Source organism: Sebastes fasciatus, chromosome 19 (assembly GCF_043250625.1).
Source record: "Sebastes fasciatus isolate fSebFas1 chromosome 19, fSebFas1.pri, whole genome shotgun sequence".
In the NCBI taxonomy this organism is placed as follows: Eukaryota; Metazoa; Chordata; class Actinopteri; order Perciformes; family Sebastidae; genus Sebastes; species Sebastes fasciatus.
The window spans coordinates 18,714,181-18,730,110 of record NC_133813.1 but is presented as its reverse complement, the minus strand read 5'-3'; the positions used below and the strand labels follow the sequence as shown (position 1 = coordinate 18,730,110).

Here is a 15,930-nt window from a genome sequence, read left to right as displayed (position 1 = left end):
TTAAGGGGGGATAGAAATACAAATATAGATATCAATGCAATTTGACGCATTTATCTCTTGTTAAACGTTTGTTTTATACCTGTGCCTAATAATTACTTTGCGACCTTGCTTGAACCTAAGCGGTCACGATACCTGAATAAGTTCAAGTTGATTGCCCTCATGTCCCTTCAGTCCCCCCCCCCCTCCGACCCGTCCCAATATTGCTTATCCAGATATCTCATTTATTGTTAGGCCTAGTGTATATAGTTGGAGACGACACTCTGATGCCGTTAGACTATATGACTTTACTGCAGCAGCCTCCCTTCTCAAGCTACCGTTGGCTATCCATCAGTAGTAACATAATGGTTGCCAGCATCATTTAGCGATTTACCACACTGACAGTGAATATTCACGCATCTTTTGTGCCTCAAATCTCAGTGTGAAAGCCCTTGGTTAAGGGAGCGCAGCCTCGGCGATGACGCGATGTTGGTTTGGTCTATAGCTTGGAGCCGTAAAGCCCCTCTATAATAATTTTTTTTTTGGACATGGCGGGGGAGCAAATTGGAGATCAGCGTTTTTGGATTTATTGTTGGTGCAACCAACTACACAGCAACTCTTCGGCATAGCGTTATTACTATTACCGGTTTGTTTAAAGTAGAAGTTTGGAGACACGGCACTCAGGATTGTTCTCCTCCTTTTTACCGTATACACTGCTGAACTAGCGTGATGCTACTGCTAAAAACATATCTACTCCCCAAAGTCACTTTGCAAACTCTTCATGTTGCCCTCTTTCCCCTGGTCACCTCACAATCTTTAATTTGTTTTTCTACATTTTCCGAACAGGAGAGTAGTGCAGAAGAAAGACGCGAGTTGCTCGCATCTGGTTTTACATCAGCGCTACGATTAATGGCACAATATTGACACAGATTGCGATCAAGACTATTAAACCCATCTTGCACAGTGTGACATGCAGTGACCTTGTAAGATTGTTGTTATTGCACAGTCTATAGATGCCTACTAGCATCACATTTTACAATTGATTTTTGCTTGCAAATTGATCATGTTTTGGAATCCTACAGGGCTCTCACACGGTCATGCATTGGTCGAGCAATTATGCTGTTTGCTTTGATTAGTGAAAAGTGTCCAAATGAATGAGAGAGGAAATGAAGTCATGTTGCAAATTGCAGCTTGCATGTTGTAAATTTTGGTGAAACATGCCCCTACTTGAGAAAATGAAAAAGCTATTTGGCAACTTGCCCTCAGATGTAGACCCTAAAAACTTGAACTGAAAATCCACTCTGCTTTGTCGCTGTACGGTCACGTGCGTCCCCGAGCATCTGCGGAGCCTCGAAAAAGCAAACACCGTATAAACCGTATGTATGTTTTACAACGCGTACACAAGCAGAAACATTACAGAATCCAAGCAGAGCTCAGACGAGTAAGCAGGAGCAAGCGACAGAGGAGGTCGAGGAGTGAGGTGAATGAGGATGTGTGTTACGTGGAGGAGAAGTTAATCTCTCCTGACGATAACGCCGGCCTCTCCCTGCCTCTCCTCTTGTCTCCTCTCCTCCATAAAAACTCCGGATTGGAGTTCACATGCACTCACGCACACTAAAACACACACAGCAGGATGCAGAGAAACGAGGGCGTTTAAACAAAAACACTAGCTGTTTGATATTTGCTCAAGAGAAGAGGTGAGCAACAATTTGAAACTACATATCCCTGAAGGCTTTTTTTTTTTTATTTGTGCACAGATTTGAGTCTTTGAACATTCTTGGTAAAAAAAAATCTTGTGGTTTCACTAAGCAAAAAAAAACAACTCTCTGCTCAGGGATTCCTTCCCGGTAAGAACATTTTTGTATGTGCATAAATTTGTTGCCGCCACATTGACCTGATGTAGAGTCTTTTGGGCTCGAGACATTGTTAATATTAAACATCTGTGACTGCGTAGGCCGGGTTTCCATTCAAGCTCCAGTTGATCCACATTATTAAATCTGCAGGAGTGAGTCACATATTTCATACTCAGACGTTTTTTTTCAAACCTTTATTTACATATCCACCAACAACAACAGGGGGGTTTCCTCAAATTATTAGGGTATTATACACTATTTTAACTTAATAGAGTGTGCAAAGTGTGTTTTTATGTGTGGTAATTCTTTGCCACATGAATAATTTTGGAGGGATTTTGAATCCTCAGGATTCAGATGAGAGGTCTGGAACACTGCGGAGCTTAAGGCTGTGATGTATGCCTGGAGATGCTAGTTATGCAACTCATTCATGCTTGCATGCACACACACACACAGACACACATACTCCCACTCATGCTTCACTATATCGATGTTACCCACTGCCATCTGCGTCCACAGTTTGCATTTATTCAAAACAGTCTTGTGGCGTGTGAAATACGCGCGTGTGTGCTCACACTCATACGGAAACACATGTGAAACACAAACAAGATTAGCCACACATTTATGATTTATGAATGAGGCACCTGTAGAGACAACATGAGTGGCATAGCATTTGCATTCCTATTAAAAAATGGCACACACAAACCTTAAAGGTTAAAGGAAATCACCGTGTGTGAGTTCACTGTTCGGCTATTATAAAGCAGTCATCCAGGTGTCATGCAGATGTTGTAAATCGGAGGCAACGCACAGCATTAACGGCATTACAACGATTGATCTCGAAATGCTCTTGAGACTCGCAACAGTGTGCCAAAAGAAGGCTGATGTTTGGCTGCAGATTAAGTGGGATAGAAGTCGCACATTTCTCTCGTGAGAAGGCAAACACCTACTAAGCCCTTCAGAGGACAAGCTCTTGTGTTATATATCATCTTTTATACTGCAGTGAAGACCTTGCTAATGCTACACAATAAATCTCCAAAACGTCCCTCATTTTCATAACCAATTCCTTAAGTGGGGGATGTACAGTGCCAATGCCTTAAAGTTAGCATCAACCTTCAAAGTGCGTCCTCTTTTGGATGCATTATATTGTTGTTAACTGGCTTGCAATCTACTGTACATTTTCACACTGGTGGTTTTAATATGTTTTAGTCCATTAACATTTTTTTTATACTTATAATACCGCCAACTATTTTCAAACTATATGTCTTTTTTTAAGATTGATTTTGTCCCCCTCCAGTCGGTTATTGGTTTCTTTTCTTTTCTGTATGGTATGGGTGTTGAAATATGCTTGAGGTGGGTGATCCATCATTGTGAAAATGTACTTGTGATACTAAAGCTACATGTTACCACAGTTGCAGTAATTTTTGAAAATGCTCCTTGAGTCAGCTTAGGCAACAGTTCCTGCTTAAACCTGCAGAAAACAAATAGAAACCTAATTCAAACTAAATTCTCTGCAGGGTCTCTGCAAGTTAAGATGTCCTGTTCTCACCAAAATCTATATGTGTGTATCCTTGAAGTCCAGTGCGGTGGATCTGGCGATATCTAGCGGTGAGGTGAGAAGATTGCAACCAACTAAATCCTCTCTCGTGTGTCATTTAGAGCAGAGCCAGTGCGTAAAGTGTGCGTGTGCGTGGGAAGTGAGTGGCGAAGCAAGAGAGAGAGAGCGGCGGCGACGGGAGCGAGTAGCGTTATCGACTCCGGCCCACTCGCGAAAAGTTAACAGAGTTTCGTTTGTCTGTTCTGGGCTACTATTGAAACATGGCGGTGCAATGTGGCGGACTCCGTGGAGAGAGGACCCACATCCTATATAGATATAAACGGCTCATTCTAAGGTAACGAAAACGCAACGATTGTTATTATCAGGTGACTATACACTAAAGAAACTGCCAATAGATCCCCCTAAATGTTAACCTTTACTGCATTTCTTTCCCCATAACACTTTGCAGAGCAGATTTTGTAAACATTTTAAAGGGGACATATCATGCTCACTTCCAGGTTCATACTTGTATTTTGGGTTTCTACTCTATTCTAGTTTACATGCTTGAATGTTCAAAAACCACATTTTTCTGTCTGTCTTAATATATCTGTATTCACCCTCTGTCTGAAATCCGCTCTGTTTTAGCGCCTGTCTCTTTAAGACCCCTCCCAATAAAGCCCAGTCTGTTCTGATTGGCCGGATAGAAACATATGGTGCGCCTTTGCAAAGGTATAAAGGCGGTATAGTCTAATGAGCCTGCATGTGACATATAGGAAGGTGAGCCATATCTGAATTGCTTGTTGAATCACATGTTTTCTGATCTAGACAGCCCCACAAAAAATGTAATGGGTTGTCTTATTTCACAGTTTATGGGTTGGTAGGGACGTTTGCATCCATGTTTGCCAGCTTGGAAGTCTTCTTTGCTACCTTTGCTGGCCTGTTGTAAGTACTGTCAGGGTTTAAAACTAACGGCGTCCCGTTGTCCCGGGGGATGATAGAATATGTGTTTGGGACGCAGTAAACTCACCATTAACGCATCGCTGATAATGCTATACGTTGTGAACAACAAATCCGCGTTGAAATCGGCAGGATGAGAGTTAATTAATAGGAGGTGCCATTATGATGCGTTCAGGCTCTATTCAGTGAAAATGAGTAATGGGTGAAAGTAAATTCTTAACGTTATCATTGTTTGAAGGAGATGTTTTTACAGCAATATAAAATAGATAATAAAAGAGATAATTATGACCTGTTTAACTTCCTAACAAAAAACAGTATGCTGTGAAGAAGCTGGTGATGAAGGAGTGATTGTTGTAAGTACATGGGAATCAATGTTTTACTTTTGTTTTTCACCGTGGTATCGAGAATCGTGAAATTTCGCTGGTATTGGTATCGACTGCTAAATTTCTGGTATCGTGACATCCCTAGTTTGTACTTCATGGTATGGCAACTGAAGTTTTTAAAGGGTCAGTTAATCCAAATTACAAAAAAGTTGTCAGATGCTATAACAGCTTTTAAAAAAAAAAATAAAATAATAATAGTAAGTTTGAAAATAAAAAAGATAATTCATACCGCTAAATTATGGATGTAAATATACTTCAACTGTATATGTAAGTGTGTACACCCTAGTTTTTGATATTTCAGGCTTTTAATGTGACACAACATGCAAAATCACAGTTGAATCGTTAACTATGAAGGCAGATTCTATAGTCCTTATTCCAGTTTGTCCAGCATTTGTCCTGCTCTACAGTAAAGGCCCCAGTTGAGGAGCTGTCCATGGTCCTGCCTGCTCCAGGCATTAGACGGTGCTGAACAGACAGCTGATGTTGCAGCAGCTATTAGTGGTGGGACGACAGTCATGGCTCTGACTCCATTTGCCCCATTCTCCAACCACATAAGTGCAGAACGATCTCTGACACAGATACACACACACGGTTGTTGGGGTTTGCACATACACACATATACTGTAGTCGCCCTGGTAAACCACTCAGCTTAAAGTTTAGTGGCTAGCAGTGGAGGAAGTTATCTGTTACAATATCACAATATCTCAAATAAGATTGAACTAATCTGATACAGTAGCTTGAAGCTTTTTTGTTTGAGGATCAGCTTAAACAACCCAGTCTGTGCTGTACTTAATATCACTTACAAAGGCAAACAGAGTATGCTTTATCTTTGGGTTCAGAGTGAGGTGAGGTCTTTTGTACAGAAAGTAAATTTGTCTAATCTCTTCTCCAAACTTTAGTCATGAACTCCAGTTCACATGGAGTTGCTCTTGGGAAAACTACATTATTATATAGTATGATCAAAATGCAGCAGAACTCGGCATGTTGCAGAAGCAAAATATATTTTCATTTCTACATATTCTACGGTCATACCTTCCCATATTCAATTTGATGGACATATGGTACATCTCGGCTCGTCTGCGACTTTTACCGGTGCTCCCACCGAAGACGGCTGATGTCGTCGGTGTCTTTCCACCCACGGTTAAGTGGAACAAAGTGTTTCCACCGTGACATCTGATTAATGACAATCCCCCTGGGAGTTGAGGGAGAGCGGCAGCAATCCTCTACCCACAAAAAAAAAAAAAAAAAATCTCATTTAGAGTCAGCGAGTAGCCATCGTAGAAATCTCTGCACCAATTACTCCATCCTCCATCTATTCTCCATTATAACTGCGCCGGCTGCCGGCTTATTCTTACTCAAATGCTGTACTGCAATATTTAATATTACCAGTATGATCTCAAACTTGTATTTTTTCTAAATTAAGCAAATCCAAAGATTGGGCTATTTTTCTGTTGGCTCGCAAAAGAGGCAAGAAATTTGAACGTTGCAATTAATTCCCATTAATGTCTGTATTATTCTTAAGTGGCGCATCCACAAATCCAAAGCATTGACGCTTCCTTAAATACATTTGAAGCCAGCATCACTGTAAAATACAAGATTTAAAGCCTTTACTGCTAAAAACTGGGTGTGTTTATTTATATATATTTAACCCAATTTGGATCAGTATGAATACATGTCCGTATAGATCCACGTAAATACATTTGATCATTTTCAATTACTTTAAACTCCTCATCATCAGGTAATCAGAACCCAGTGGGAAATACTTGGAACAAAATAAACATTTTATCTACTGACATCTTGTCGGCCAGATCAAAGTAACATCCTGGTCTGGTTTGGACCAGAGCAAAACAGAATTCATATGACAAAAAACATTTCGCAGTGAGGCATGATATTACAATAACCAGAACCACTGCCTAAATCTAATATGGCGTAATTGTGTTATATATGGTACAGCATGATGAAAACAAATGATGACAAAACTACAGTCATGCTCCATCCAAAATGTGTCTCTTGAGTATCAAACACTCAGGTGGCTGTGAAAAAGTTTGAAGACAGAGGCTGTAAAAGCTTTATTTCACAGTTGTAATAGGATCTCTGCAACCTTGTCAAACTCATGAGCAGATACTGGTGCTGCTGCTCTGTTAAGCTTTGTCAGCTGATCCAACTACATGCCTGGGTTTGCTCTCAAAGGCAACTTGATAAGCGAGCTGATCCAGCAAGGCCCAGTGCTAGCTTTTGTCATCTTTACAAGATGATCAAAAACACTTGTTGAAAGGAAATGTTAAACTAAAAATATGTCTTTGAAATAAAACTCTCCGAACATGCAGAGATGACGGGTCTAAAGAACAACCGATTTGACTGTTATCAGCTCATTGAATGTGCGTTATCAGCCATTATAAGCCTCATAAATGTGGGTCAGTAGGGGCCTGCTACACCTACTACATTGTAAAACTGAAAGCAAAACTTAAAAGCAACATGTTCTAACATGTCAAATTTAATGTAATGAGGTGTTTTAGGTTTAACCAAAAAAAACTACAACTTCTTTAGGTTTAGGCAACAAAACCACTTAATTAAGTCTTCTTTTTATTCCTTCTTTTGGTGATCACCCATGTGAATCAATTATAAAACCTACTAGTAGGTGTAGCAGGCCCTTTCTGACCCACAACTATGAGGCTGATAACCACTGATAACGCCCGTTTAATGACCTGATATCAGTCCATCCAGCTGGGAAGATACACAGACAAACAATATCAATAATCAAGTTCATTACATCTACCACAAGACATTGTTCTATACCGTATGACACCAAAGATAAAAAACTATAAAGAGGAAATGCACATATAAAATAAGTTGTTTAGCTGCATGTTATCGCTGTGTTCTGTCTTTTAAAGGAGTGATTTGATATTTTGGGAAATATGCTTTTTCGATTTCTTGCTGAGAGTTAGATGAGAAGATTGAAATCACTCCCCCCGTCTGTCCCTTCAATATGAAGCTGCAGCCAGGAGACGGTTAGCAAGGAAGCAGGGAGGAAACAGCAAAGGTGACAAAATCAGACTGTCAGCCAGAGGTGTGGACTTGAGTCACATGACTTGGACTCGAGTTCACAAAATCAGAAAAAGACTTGAGACTCGACTTAAATAATAAATAATAATAATAAATAATAATAATAATAATAATAATAATAATAATAATAATAATAATAATAATAATAAAATAATAATAATAATACATAATCATAATAAATAATATAAATACAAATTTTAGATTATTACTCTGTTGTTAAAAATTTAATTTTTCATTACATTTGGTGAAGAGCGCACTATGACTTGTTTAGGACTCGAGACTAGGAAGTTTAAGACTTGGGACTTGTCAGTCTTGACTTAGGACTTTACCCGGGGTCACCTGTCTTAACTTTGGACTTGACTCGGGACACGTCAGTCTTGACTTGGGACTTGATTCGGGACTTGTCAGTCTTGACTTGGGACTTGATTCGGGACTTGCGTACAAAGGCTTGGTCCCATTTCTGCTATCAGCACATCCAAACTCACAATTTAAGACGTCTTTGTTTATTATGTATAAAAACCAAATTGTAAAAACAATACATTTTTGTCAGATAAACAGCTAGCTTGGTTTGATAGAGCCAGTCTGACATGCTAGCTGTTTCTGCCGGTTTCCAGTCTTTATGCTGGTATCAATATTCTCATCTAACTCTCGGCAAGAAATCGTATATAATAAGCCGCATTTCCCAAAATGTGAAATTGTTCATTTTAAAGCTTTCTCAAGTTCAGCCAGTTGTGGAAAAGTTACCGATATGTTTTTTTTTTTTTTCTGGTGTTGAGACAAAGGAGTCTTGTGCTTGTATGGATGCACAGTAGATTCTGGAGACTTTAGAATTAAGTTCAGTGAGAGGCCACAGTGAGCAGAGCAGATTTAGGGCCAGCAGCTAAATTAGTGGGTTTGGGGAGAGAATGATAATCATGGTGGTGATGGGAGGGAAAGTGCATGCATCAGTGTGTGTGTGTGTGTGTGTGTGTGTGTGTGTGTGTGTGTGTGTGTGTGTGTGTGTGTGTGTGTGTGTGTGTGTGTGTGTGTGTGTGTGTGTGTGTGTGTGTGTGTGTGTGTGTGTGTGTGTGTGTGTGTGTGTGTGTGTGTGTGTGTGTGTGTGTGTGTGTGTGTGTGTGAGAGAGAGATAGATGGAGAGAAAAGACAGAAGAGGAAGAATGAAGTTGTCGGAGTGAATTAGTCATTAGTGGCGTTGAGGTCTCTCCCCCTAGCCTGTCTACTCTTTTCTGCACGCACATATAGATCTCAAATTTCACAACCACACACACACACACACACACACACACACACACACACTTTTCACTCAAACATGGATCTGCCCAGATGTCCTTGGAGTGCTGTCAATCCCCCCCCGTTAAGTTGTTTTTTTTTTTCTTTTAAGAGAAGGTCTAATTATCATATCCTTTCTATATTCACACCAGATTCCTCTGTTTATTCGTGCATATTGAAGGTTTGAACTGGCACAGGGTACGCGTGTGCATGTCCCCTTGGCTTTGCGGTATAGCAGTGTGTTTACAAGATGTTACGACGTGTTAAGCAGAGCTGTGAACGTGTGATTCACTGGAGGTGGGAGGAAGTGGAGAAGCAGACATGATTTCCTGAGGCCCATAAAAGGAAGCTTTTAAAAGGTCATTGTTTTTTTTAGTTTTTTTTAGTTTTCTATGTTTCTTTCTGTCTTTTTGTTATCGTAGCAGCCTAAACTTTCTTCCCCCTCGACGTGTCCGTCCCTTCTGTCCAGCTATATCTTCCCTATGGTGTCAACTACAAGGCCATGTCCTCGGGTGTGGAGGACAACTGCAGCTGGCACCCTCGTGATGTGTTATGTCTCCGTAATTACCAGTCAAAGGCAGAAGATCATTTTGTGGCTGCTGTTGTAGCAAGGTGTGGTTCGGTATAGGCTACACTAGCTGCTCTGTAGTCTGCAGTGACGGGATGTGGAGACGGCGTTACACAATAAGAGCAGCGAGTGAACTCACTCACCGGTCTCTGTCTTCCTGTCCTTGTCTGTTCTCGATCTGTGTCTCGGTTTGATTGTGTCTCCCTCCGACAGCCCTGGCCGTCTCTCTGCCTGCACACAAAGAGACGGATGAACCTGGCTGTGCCCCTCACTTTGTCTGTTTTTCCTCTCTTCTTCTTCGTCTTCTTCTCCTCTTGGCTAGGGGGTTTATCGAGTTCCTTGATTTTGTACTGATAAATTTGATCATAAACCTCTGAGGCGCACAATCTTTTCTCGTGCAGAAGCTGACATGCGATGCACAAACTCCTATTTTGCTCGAGTATATCATAGTAATCAGGCTCGAGAGGGCATGTACTGTATGTGTGGTGCATCACAGTGTTTACATGGTGCAGCTCATCCATGTAGGATGAAAACAACACAGACAGCTGTGCTTTAAAGTGGCATGAGATAGAATGTTTTTGGCATCATTGGGCAAAACAATTCCATAATAACCTCTCAGCATATTGTAATTCAAGTCTTCTGAGCGATAACTAAAGTTCTGCACCTCCTCTTGGCTCTGTTTTCAGGCTTTAAAAAAAATCTAGCCTATGATGGGAGACTTTGGCCAATCACAGGTCATTTCAGAGAGAGAGCGTTCCTATTGGCTGTTCATTCAACGGAGGCAGCTGTCAATCACTCGCAAACTTCGATCAAACGGTCAAACTAGGCAACGCTGATCAAATATGAATCAAGATTATGTTACGTTAATGCCTATTTCTCTCCTCAAATGTTTTCAGAAACATCTTGTAGTGTACTGTTTAGCTCTAAAATGAGAATTTTTTCTCCGGCTGGTGGGCGGGGCTTGGTATTTCCTCAACTGATCTCAACGTGGCTGCCGAGAAAAAAACTTTTTCATTTTACAGCTAAACAGTACACTACAAGATGTTTCTGAAAACATTTGAGGCAAGAAATAGGCATTACAGTAACAGAATATTGATCATATTTGATCAGCGCTGCCTAGTTTGACCATTCGATCAGAGTTCGCGAGTGATTGACAGCTGCTCAGAGACGGCAAGGCTCCAGCTTGGCTCTGATTGGTTGTTTACTCCGGTCTGGGAAATCTTGCAGATGCCATTAGGAGCACCGGAGGACACAGAGGCACAGGATCTTTTTTCAGATTAACTGTCTCATGCACTACTGTCAGGATATAGTGAACAATAACTTTTTTTTTAATCATATGCAGCTTTAAGGAGCGCGAATGCATTTTATTTTGCTGGTCAGATTGTGTTTTTCACCAGTTTATGACACATATTTAGAAGGTAATTCGATTAAATTCCTCTTTTGGAGACTATACATCTACTTATTCTTATTCGGGGCGATATTTTTAGATCAATAACACATGTTGAAACAAAACCCTACTGGTCTTGAAACCACCATTTTATCCTGCTACCACGGAAATTAAAAGCTGCGATCCACTCTTGTTGTGTTTAAAGACAATAGAGAAAAAGGCCCCGGCTGCTATTATAAATGACTTATCCACATATTATAGTCGGGATGCTGGAGAATGACAATCAACAGTGTGAGCTCCGTGCGCCAGCAGTGAAGTGGTATTATGTGCCAGGATATGACCAGTCGCAGCCTCTTGAATGCTCCGAGCTGTGATAGGAGGAGAGCGTTGCCCTAGTTTGAGTCTGGCGTAATTATGTAATGCTTGAGTACCTGCAGCACCGGCGGCATGACAACTTCTGAATGTGAATCCGGGCAGCGGAGAGAGTGCAGCAGACAGGAAGTGCACACCTCTTTTCAATCCTTTTTTACGTGGCATGCAACTTAATCCCATCTTGAGCTCGCTTCTGACATTATGCACTCATTTGCGTATTTAGCATTCGGCTGACACATTCAGCACTCCCTTATTCCAGCCTTTCATCTCCTCGGCTTGTTTCTTTTTCCTGAATATTTCTCCCTCAAACCTTTTCTCACTTCCTACAGTATTCCTCTTTCCCTCCATGCCGGCTTCCTTCCTTCCTCTAACCCTCCATCCCTCTCTTCCTTCCTTTACCCCCCCTCTTTTTTCCAGCTCTCCCCGTCCGTCCCTAATGCCACATACCAAATGGAGGGTGACAGTATGCAGCTGTGGGTTTTGTCCTCCAGACAGCATCTTAGAGAAAAGCTTAGCCCCACACACACACACACACACACATGCGTACAGACGGAGGGAGGGATCGGCACTAACCTGAGTCTTTCATCTGTCGCTTATATAATAGTTTTAAGATGGAGTTGCGCCGTGTGACTTGCATACATGATGCAAATCAGACATGAAAAAAGTCTTTGCAATGAGGACGATAATGCATCATAATGTAACAACAACACTCTTTTGTCTCTCTTGTTTCTTCTTCAGAGAGCAAAGCTCCATGCTGCCTTGCAGGAGAAAAACCGTCTGAACCTTGAGCTGATCAGCAACCACCTGAAGACGTCCAAGTATGACCAGGTATGGCAAGCAAAGACACAAACACACACACACACACACACAGTGATGATCAATGGTAAAATCGATTGTATATTACACTACTAGTGATATAACGGTGATAACGGTTCATATGATCTCTTTTACGAAAAGTTGTTTGTCATTTTTCGTGCGTTTTTCCTACGAATGTCCAGCAACGTGTCAATTTCCACTCTTTTTCAAAATTAAAAGATTGACTTGGTTAGGTTTAGGCAACAAAACGACTTAGTTAGGTGTAAGAAAAGATTGTGGTTTGGGTTAAAATGACTCCGGAAGTGGCGTAACTTAAGCACAAAAGTTAGCCTAAATGAGAAATAAATCAAATTTGACTTCTCTTGGGCGAAAGGGTGTTTCTTTTTTTCCCACCCATCCACCTCCCTCTCTACGTTCTTTATACGTCCTGGTTCAGAATTACATGGATCGCATACAAATTGATTTTTGTGGGATATATATGAATGAAAACAGTGCATTACTTTTCCTAGGTATAGCTACGAACGGAGTATGAGAACAGTCCATACATGTGCTACGTTTCACATTCACTCGTCTCACAAATGGCTGTAACATCAGTCATATGTTGGAATCTGCGATCCATCTCTGCAGATCAATACACCGGCAGCCTTGTTATCATCATCATACATGTTATCACGTGTTCACGTACAGGATGTCTACATGTGCTATTAATGTCATGTCTTCCATCTTCTACACACACACACACACACACGTCATTGCTAACGGTTCCTTTCCCATCAATGTGTCTTTACTGGCACAGTCAGCCACCGTCTCCCACTTCACACATGCATGCACAAACACGCACGCAGACCCAGACGGAGACGGTCTGTGATGGTAGGCGATTAGCTCCTCTGGCGCTAATAGCGACTCTCACAGAGGGGGCAGATTTGACACGTGTCCAGGGACTCGGCTTGGAGCTTTTTTTGCTCCACCGTGCCACGCAAAAAAAGATGCCATCTGTGCAACGACAGGGTGGGACACGGAAACGAAAAGGAAGTGGGGCAAAAGTGTTGTCCAGTCCCGCCAGAGTTACAGTATGAATGACTGGCTTGTAAGGGCAACCCTGGCAGCATGTGGTGGACAGGAGGGGTAGAGAGAATATGAAGGAATGAAAGTGGGAAAAGAGAGAGAGAGAGAGAGAGAGAGAGAGAACATGAGCGTGAGAAAGGAAAGAAAGCGGTGATATCGTTAGAGAAAGTAATCACCGTCAATAATAGGCTATTTGTCAGAGTTCAGGAGAATTAACTTTCTATCTCTGACAGTTTCGAAAGAAAATATATGACTCAAAGTTATAATTTTTACTGTGTGGGGCTTGTATTGGACTCAATGTTCATGTTATTGTGTCCACCCCTATACAGATTCACCAATGGAGAGTCAGGGTGCTGTGTCTTGACCATTACAGTGATTTCAATTTTGAAGAAATATTTATTTTAGGGCTGTCAAAGTTAGCGCTATAATAACGTGTTAACACAAATTAATTTTAATGTCACTAATTTCTTTAACGCGTTAACGCAACTCGCAATATTTAGGTTGTAGCAGGCTGTTTTAAAGCTAGAGTGAAGATACTGGCATCATATGAAACTAGAAAAAACCTAAGGAATCCAGTGGTACCAACCATGCCATACTAACTTGTCGCCAAGGAGGCTAAATAATGCTCCAAACCTCTGCTAAATCTTGGCGAGGAAAAACTGTCATGGCCATTTTCAAAGGGGTCCCTTGACCTCTGACCTCAAGATATGTGAATGAAAATGAGTTCTATGGGTACCCACGAGTCTCCCCTTTACAGACATGCCCACTTTATGATAATCACATGCAGTTTGGGGGCAAGTCATAGTCAAGACAGCACTCTGACACACTGACAGCTGTTGTTGTCTGTTGGGCTTGAGTTTTCCATGTTATGATTTGAGCATATTTTTTTATGCTAAATGCAGTACCTGTGAGGGTTTCTGGAAAAAATGTGTCATTGTTCTGTGTTGTTAATTGATTTCCAATAATAAATATATACATAAGTTTACATAAAGCAAGCATAGTTGCATTAAATACTTGATTAATCTCCCTTTAAGACAATCATGCAGTTAATCGCGATTAAATATTTTAATCAATTGACAGCTTTAATTTAAATATAACTGATTAAATAGCACAGCTAAGGACAGAATATTTATCTAATAATATATATTAGATTAAAATATTTATTTAAGGGAGACACTGAAACTGTACTAACTCATAATTTTATTACCAGAGCAGTTTTTAAAGGTCTTATTGATTTTTTGAAAAATAATTCATATACAGAGCTTTTCGACAGGTGTCGAATATAAGTATAACATATTATGATTGTAAATTAATCATTTAAAAAATGTTGGCGCGTCCAAAATGAATGTTTTGTTTATCTCTGTGGAAGATATCTGACGTTTGGTTCCTACTTCTAACAAGGCTCGTGAAACAATAGTATAACAACGATGATATCACGTGTCTGAGTCTCACTCCACTCGACCATAAAATATGCATTTTGTGCAACGAACTGGCAACCACTTGTTGTGAAGTAAATGCAATGGAACGGGGAGGAGAGTACGACATCTAGTGGCTAAATGTTGTCAATAGCACCTTTAATGCTATATTATTATTTGTTTTAAATTTAATTTATCATGTAAAGCATCATTGGGTTTCTAGATAAATGCTTGAAAATGGTTATGCTGCTTGCTCGACGTGATATATACCTCAGATGGTACGAGAGCTCCACTCATAAATTCCACAATACGAATGAACTCATTTCCTTTGCAACAGTCTAGTTCTGTGCACTTCTGAGTACGCGAGCGTTATCTATTGTACGCTCATCTCTTTTGCTATAATGAGATGATCGGTGTACGTCTGAGGGATGGTCCTGCTCCATCCTATGAGGCCACCTCTAGAGGAACCAGCTTAACTCGAGGCCTCTGACTGATGGAGGAACGAGAGGCAGAATGCTTGAGTCAGCAGCTCTGTCTCATCAAGGCTAAATTGAAATGTGCTGATTAATTTCTCTTCTGACTGTGTGAACTTCCCATCAACCCTCCAGCGAAAAAAGAGAGAACAGCCTCTATTCATGAATGTAAAAAGTAGGTCTATACTGCAAGAACAAACTTCATAAAAATTGCATGCTTCTTTTCCTCTTTTTTAAAAAGAAACAAAGTAATGGATGCATTTTGAAGCTCTTCAAGTCAGAAACATCCCCTCACTTTGTTGTGTTTTTCTGTGTAACCGTGTCTCCTCTGTCCTTTTTGTGGTCTTTTATATCCATGTTGTTTATAATCCTCTTAACCTCGTCTTGTTCTTTTTTTTTTATCTTTTTCCTATCCCTCCCTCCCTTGCATCTGGACTCTTTCTGTTCACGTAGGTGCGATCAGACTATGACCAGCTGAGACAGACCTTTGCTGTAGTGAGCCAGGAGAGAGACGTGGCCCAGCAGCAGAGGAGCCAACTCCAAGGCAAAGTGGAGAACCTGGAACAGGTTCTAAAGGTGAGACGTCGGTGCTACATTTATGTTTGCCTTCATCCCACATACAGTACACCTTAAATGCAAATATCACTTAACGGGATAGTTTGGGTGTTTTGAGTTTCGGTTGTATGAGGTAGTTTTTACGCGGGTGCTATATTTAGAATATTTTCCGACAGGGAACTGAACTGAAAGTGACAATTATAGCCTTTCTTTTGGGTGTCCAATTTACATTTTGCTGTCGGCCCCG

At 40.8% G+C, this 15,930-nt stretch overlaps 1 protein-coding gene across 9 annotated transcripts in view; it reads left to right on the top strand.

Moving 5' to 3' along the window:
• Positions 1 to 15,930, top strand: part of rimbp2a (RIMS binding protein 2a) — an 84,531-nt gene that overhangs the window by 33,356 nt on the left and 35,245 nt on the right. For all 9 annotated transcript variants that reach the window (XM_074618682.1, XM_074618679.1, XM_074618681.1 and 6 more), the window contains 2 exons: positions 12,098 to 12,187; positions 15,582 to 15,704. In XM_074618682.1, coding sequence (XP_074474783.1) covers positions 12,098 to 12,187; positions 15,582 to 15,704 — 213 coding nt within the window. The remainder of the gene's footprint in view (positions 1 to 12,097; positions 12,188 to 15,581; positions 15,705 to 15,930) is intronic.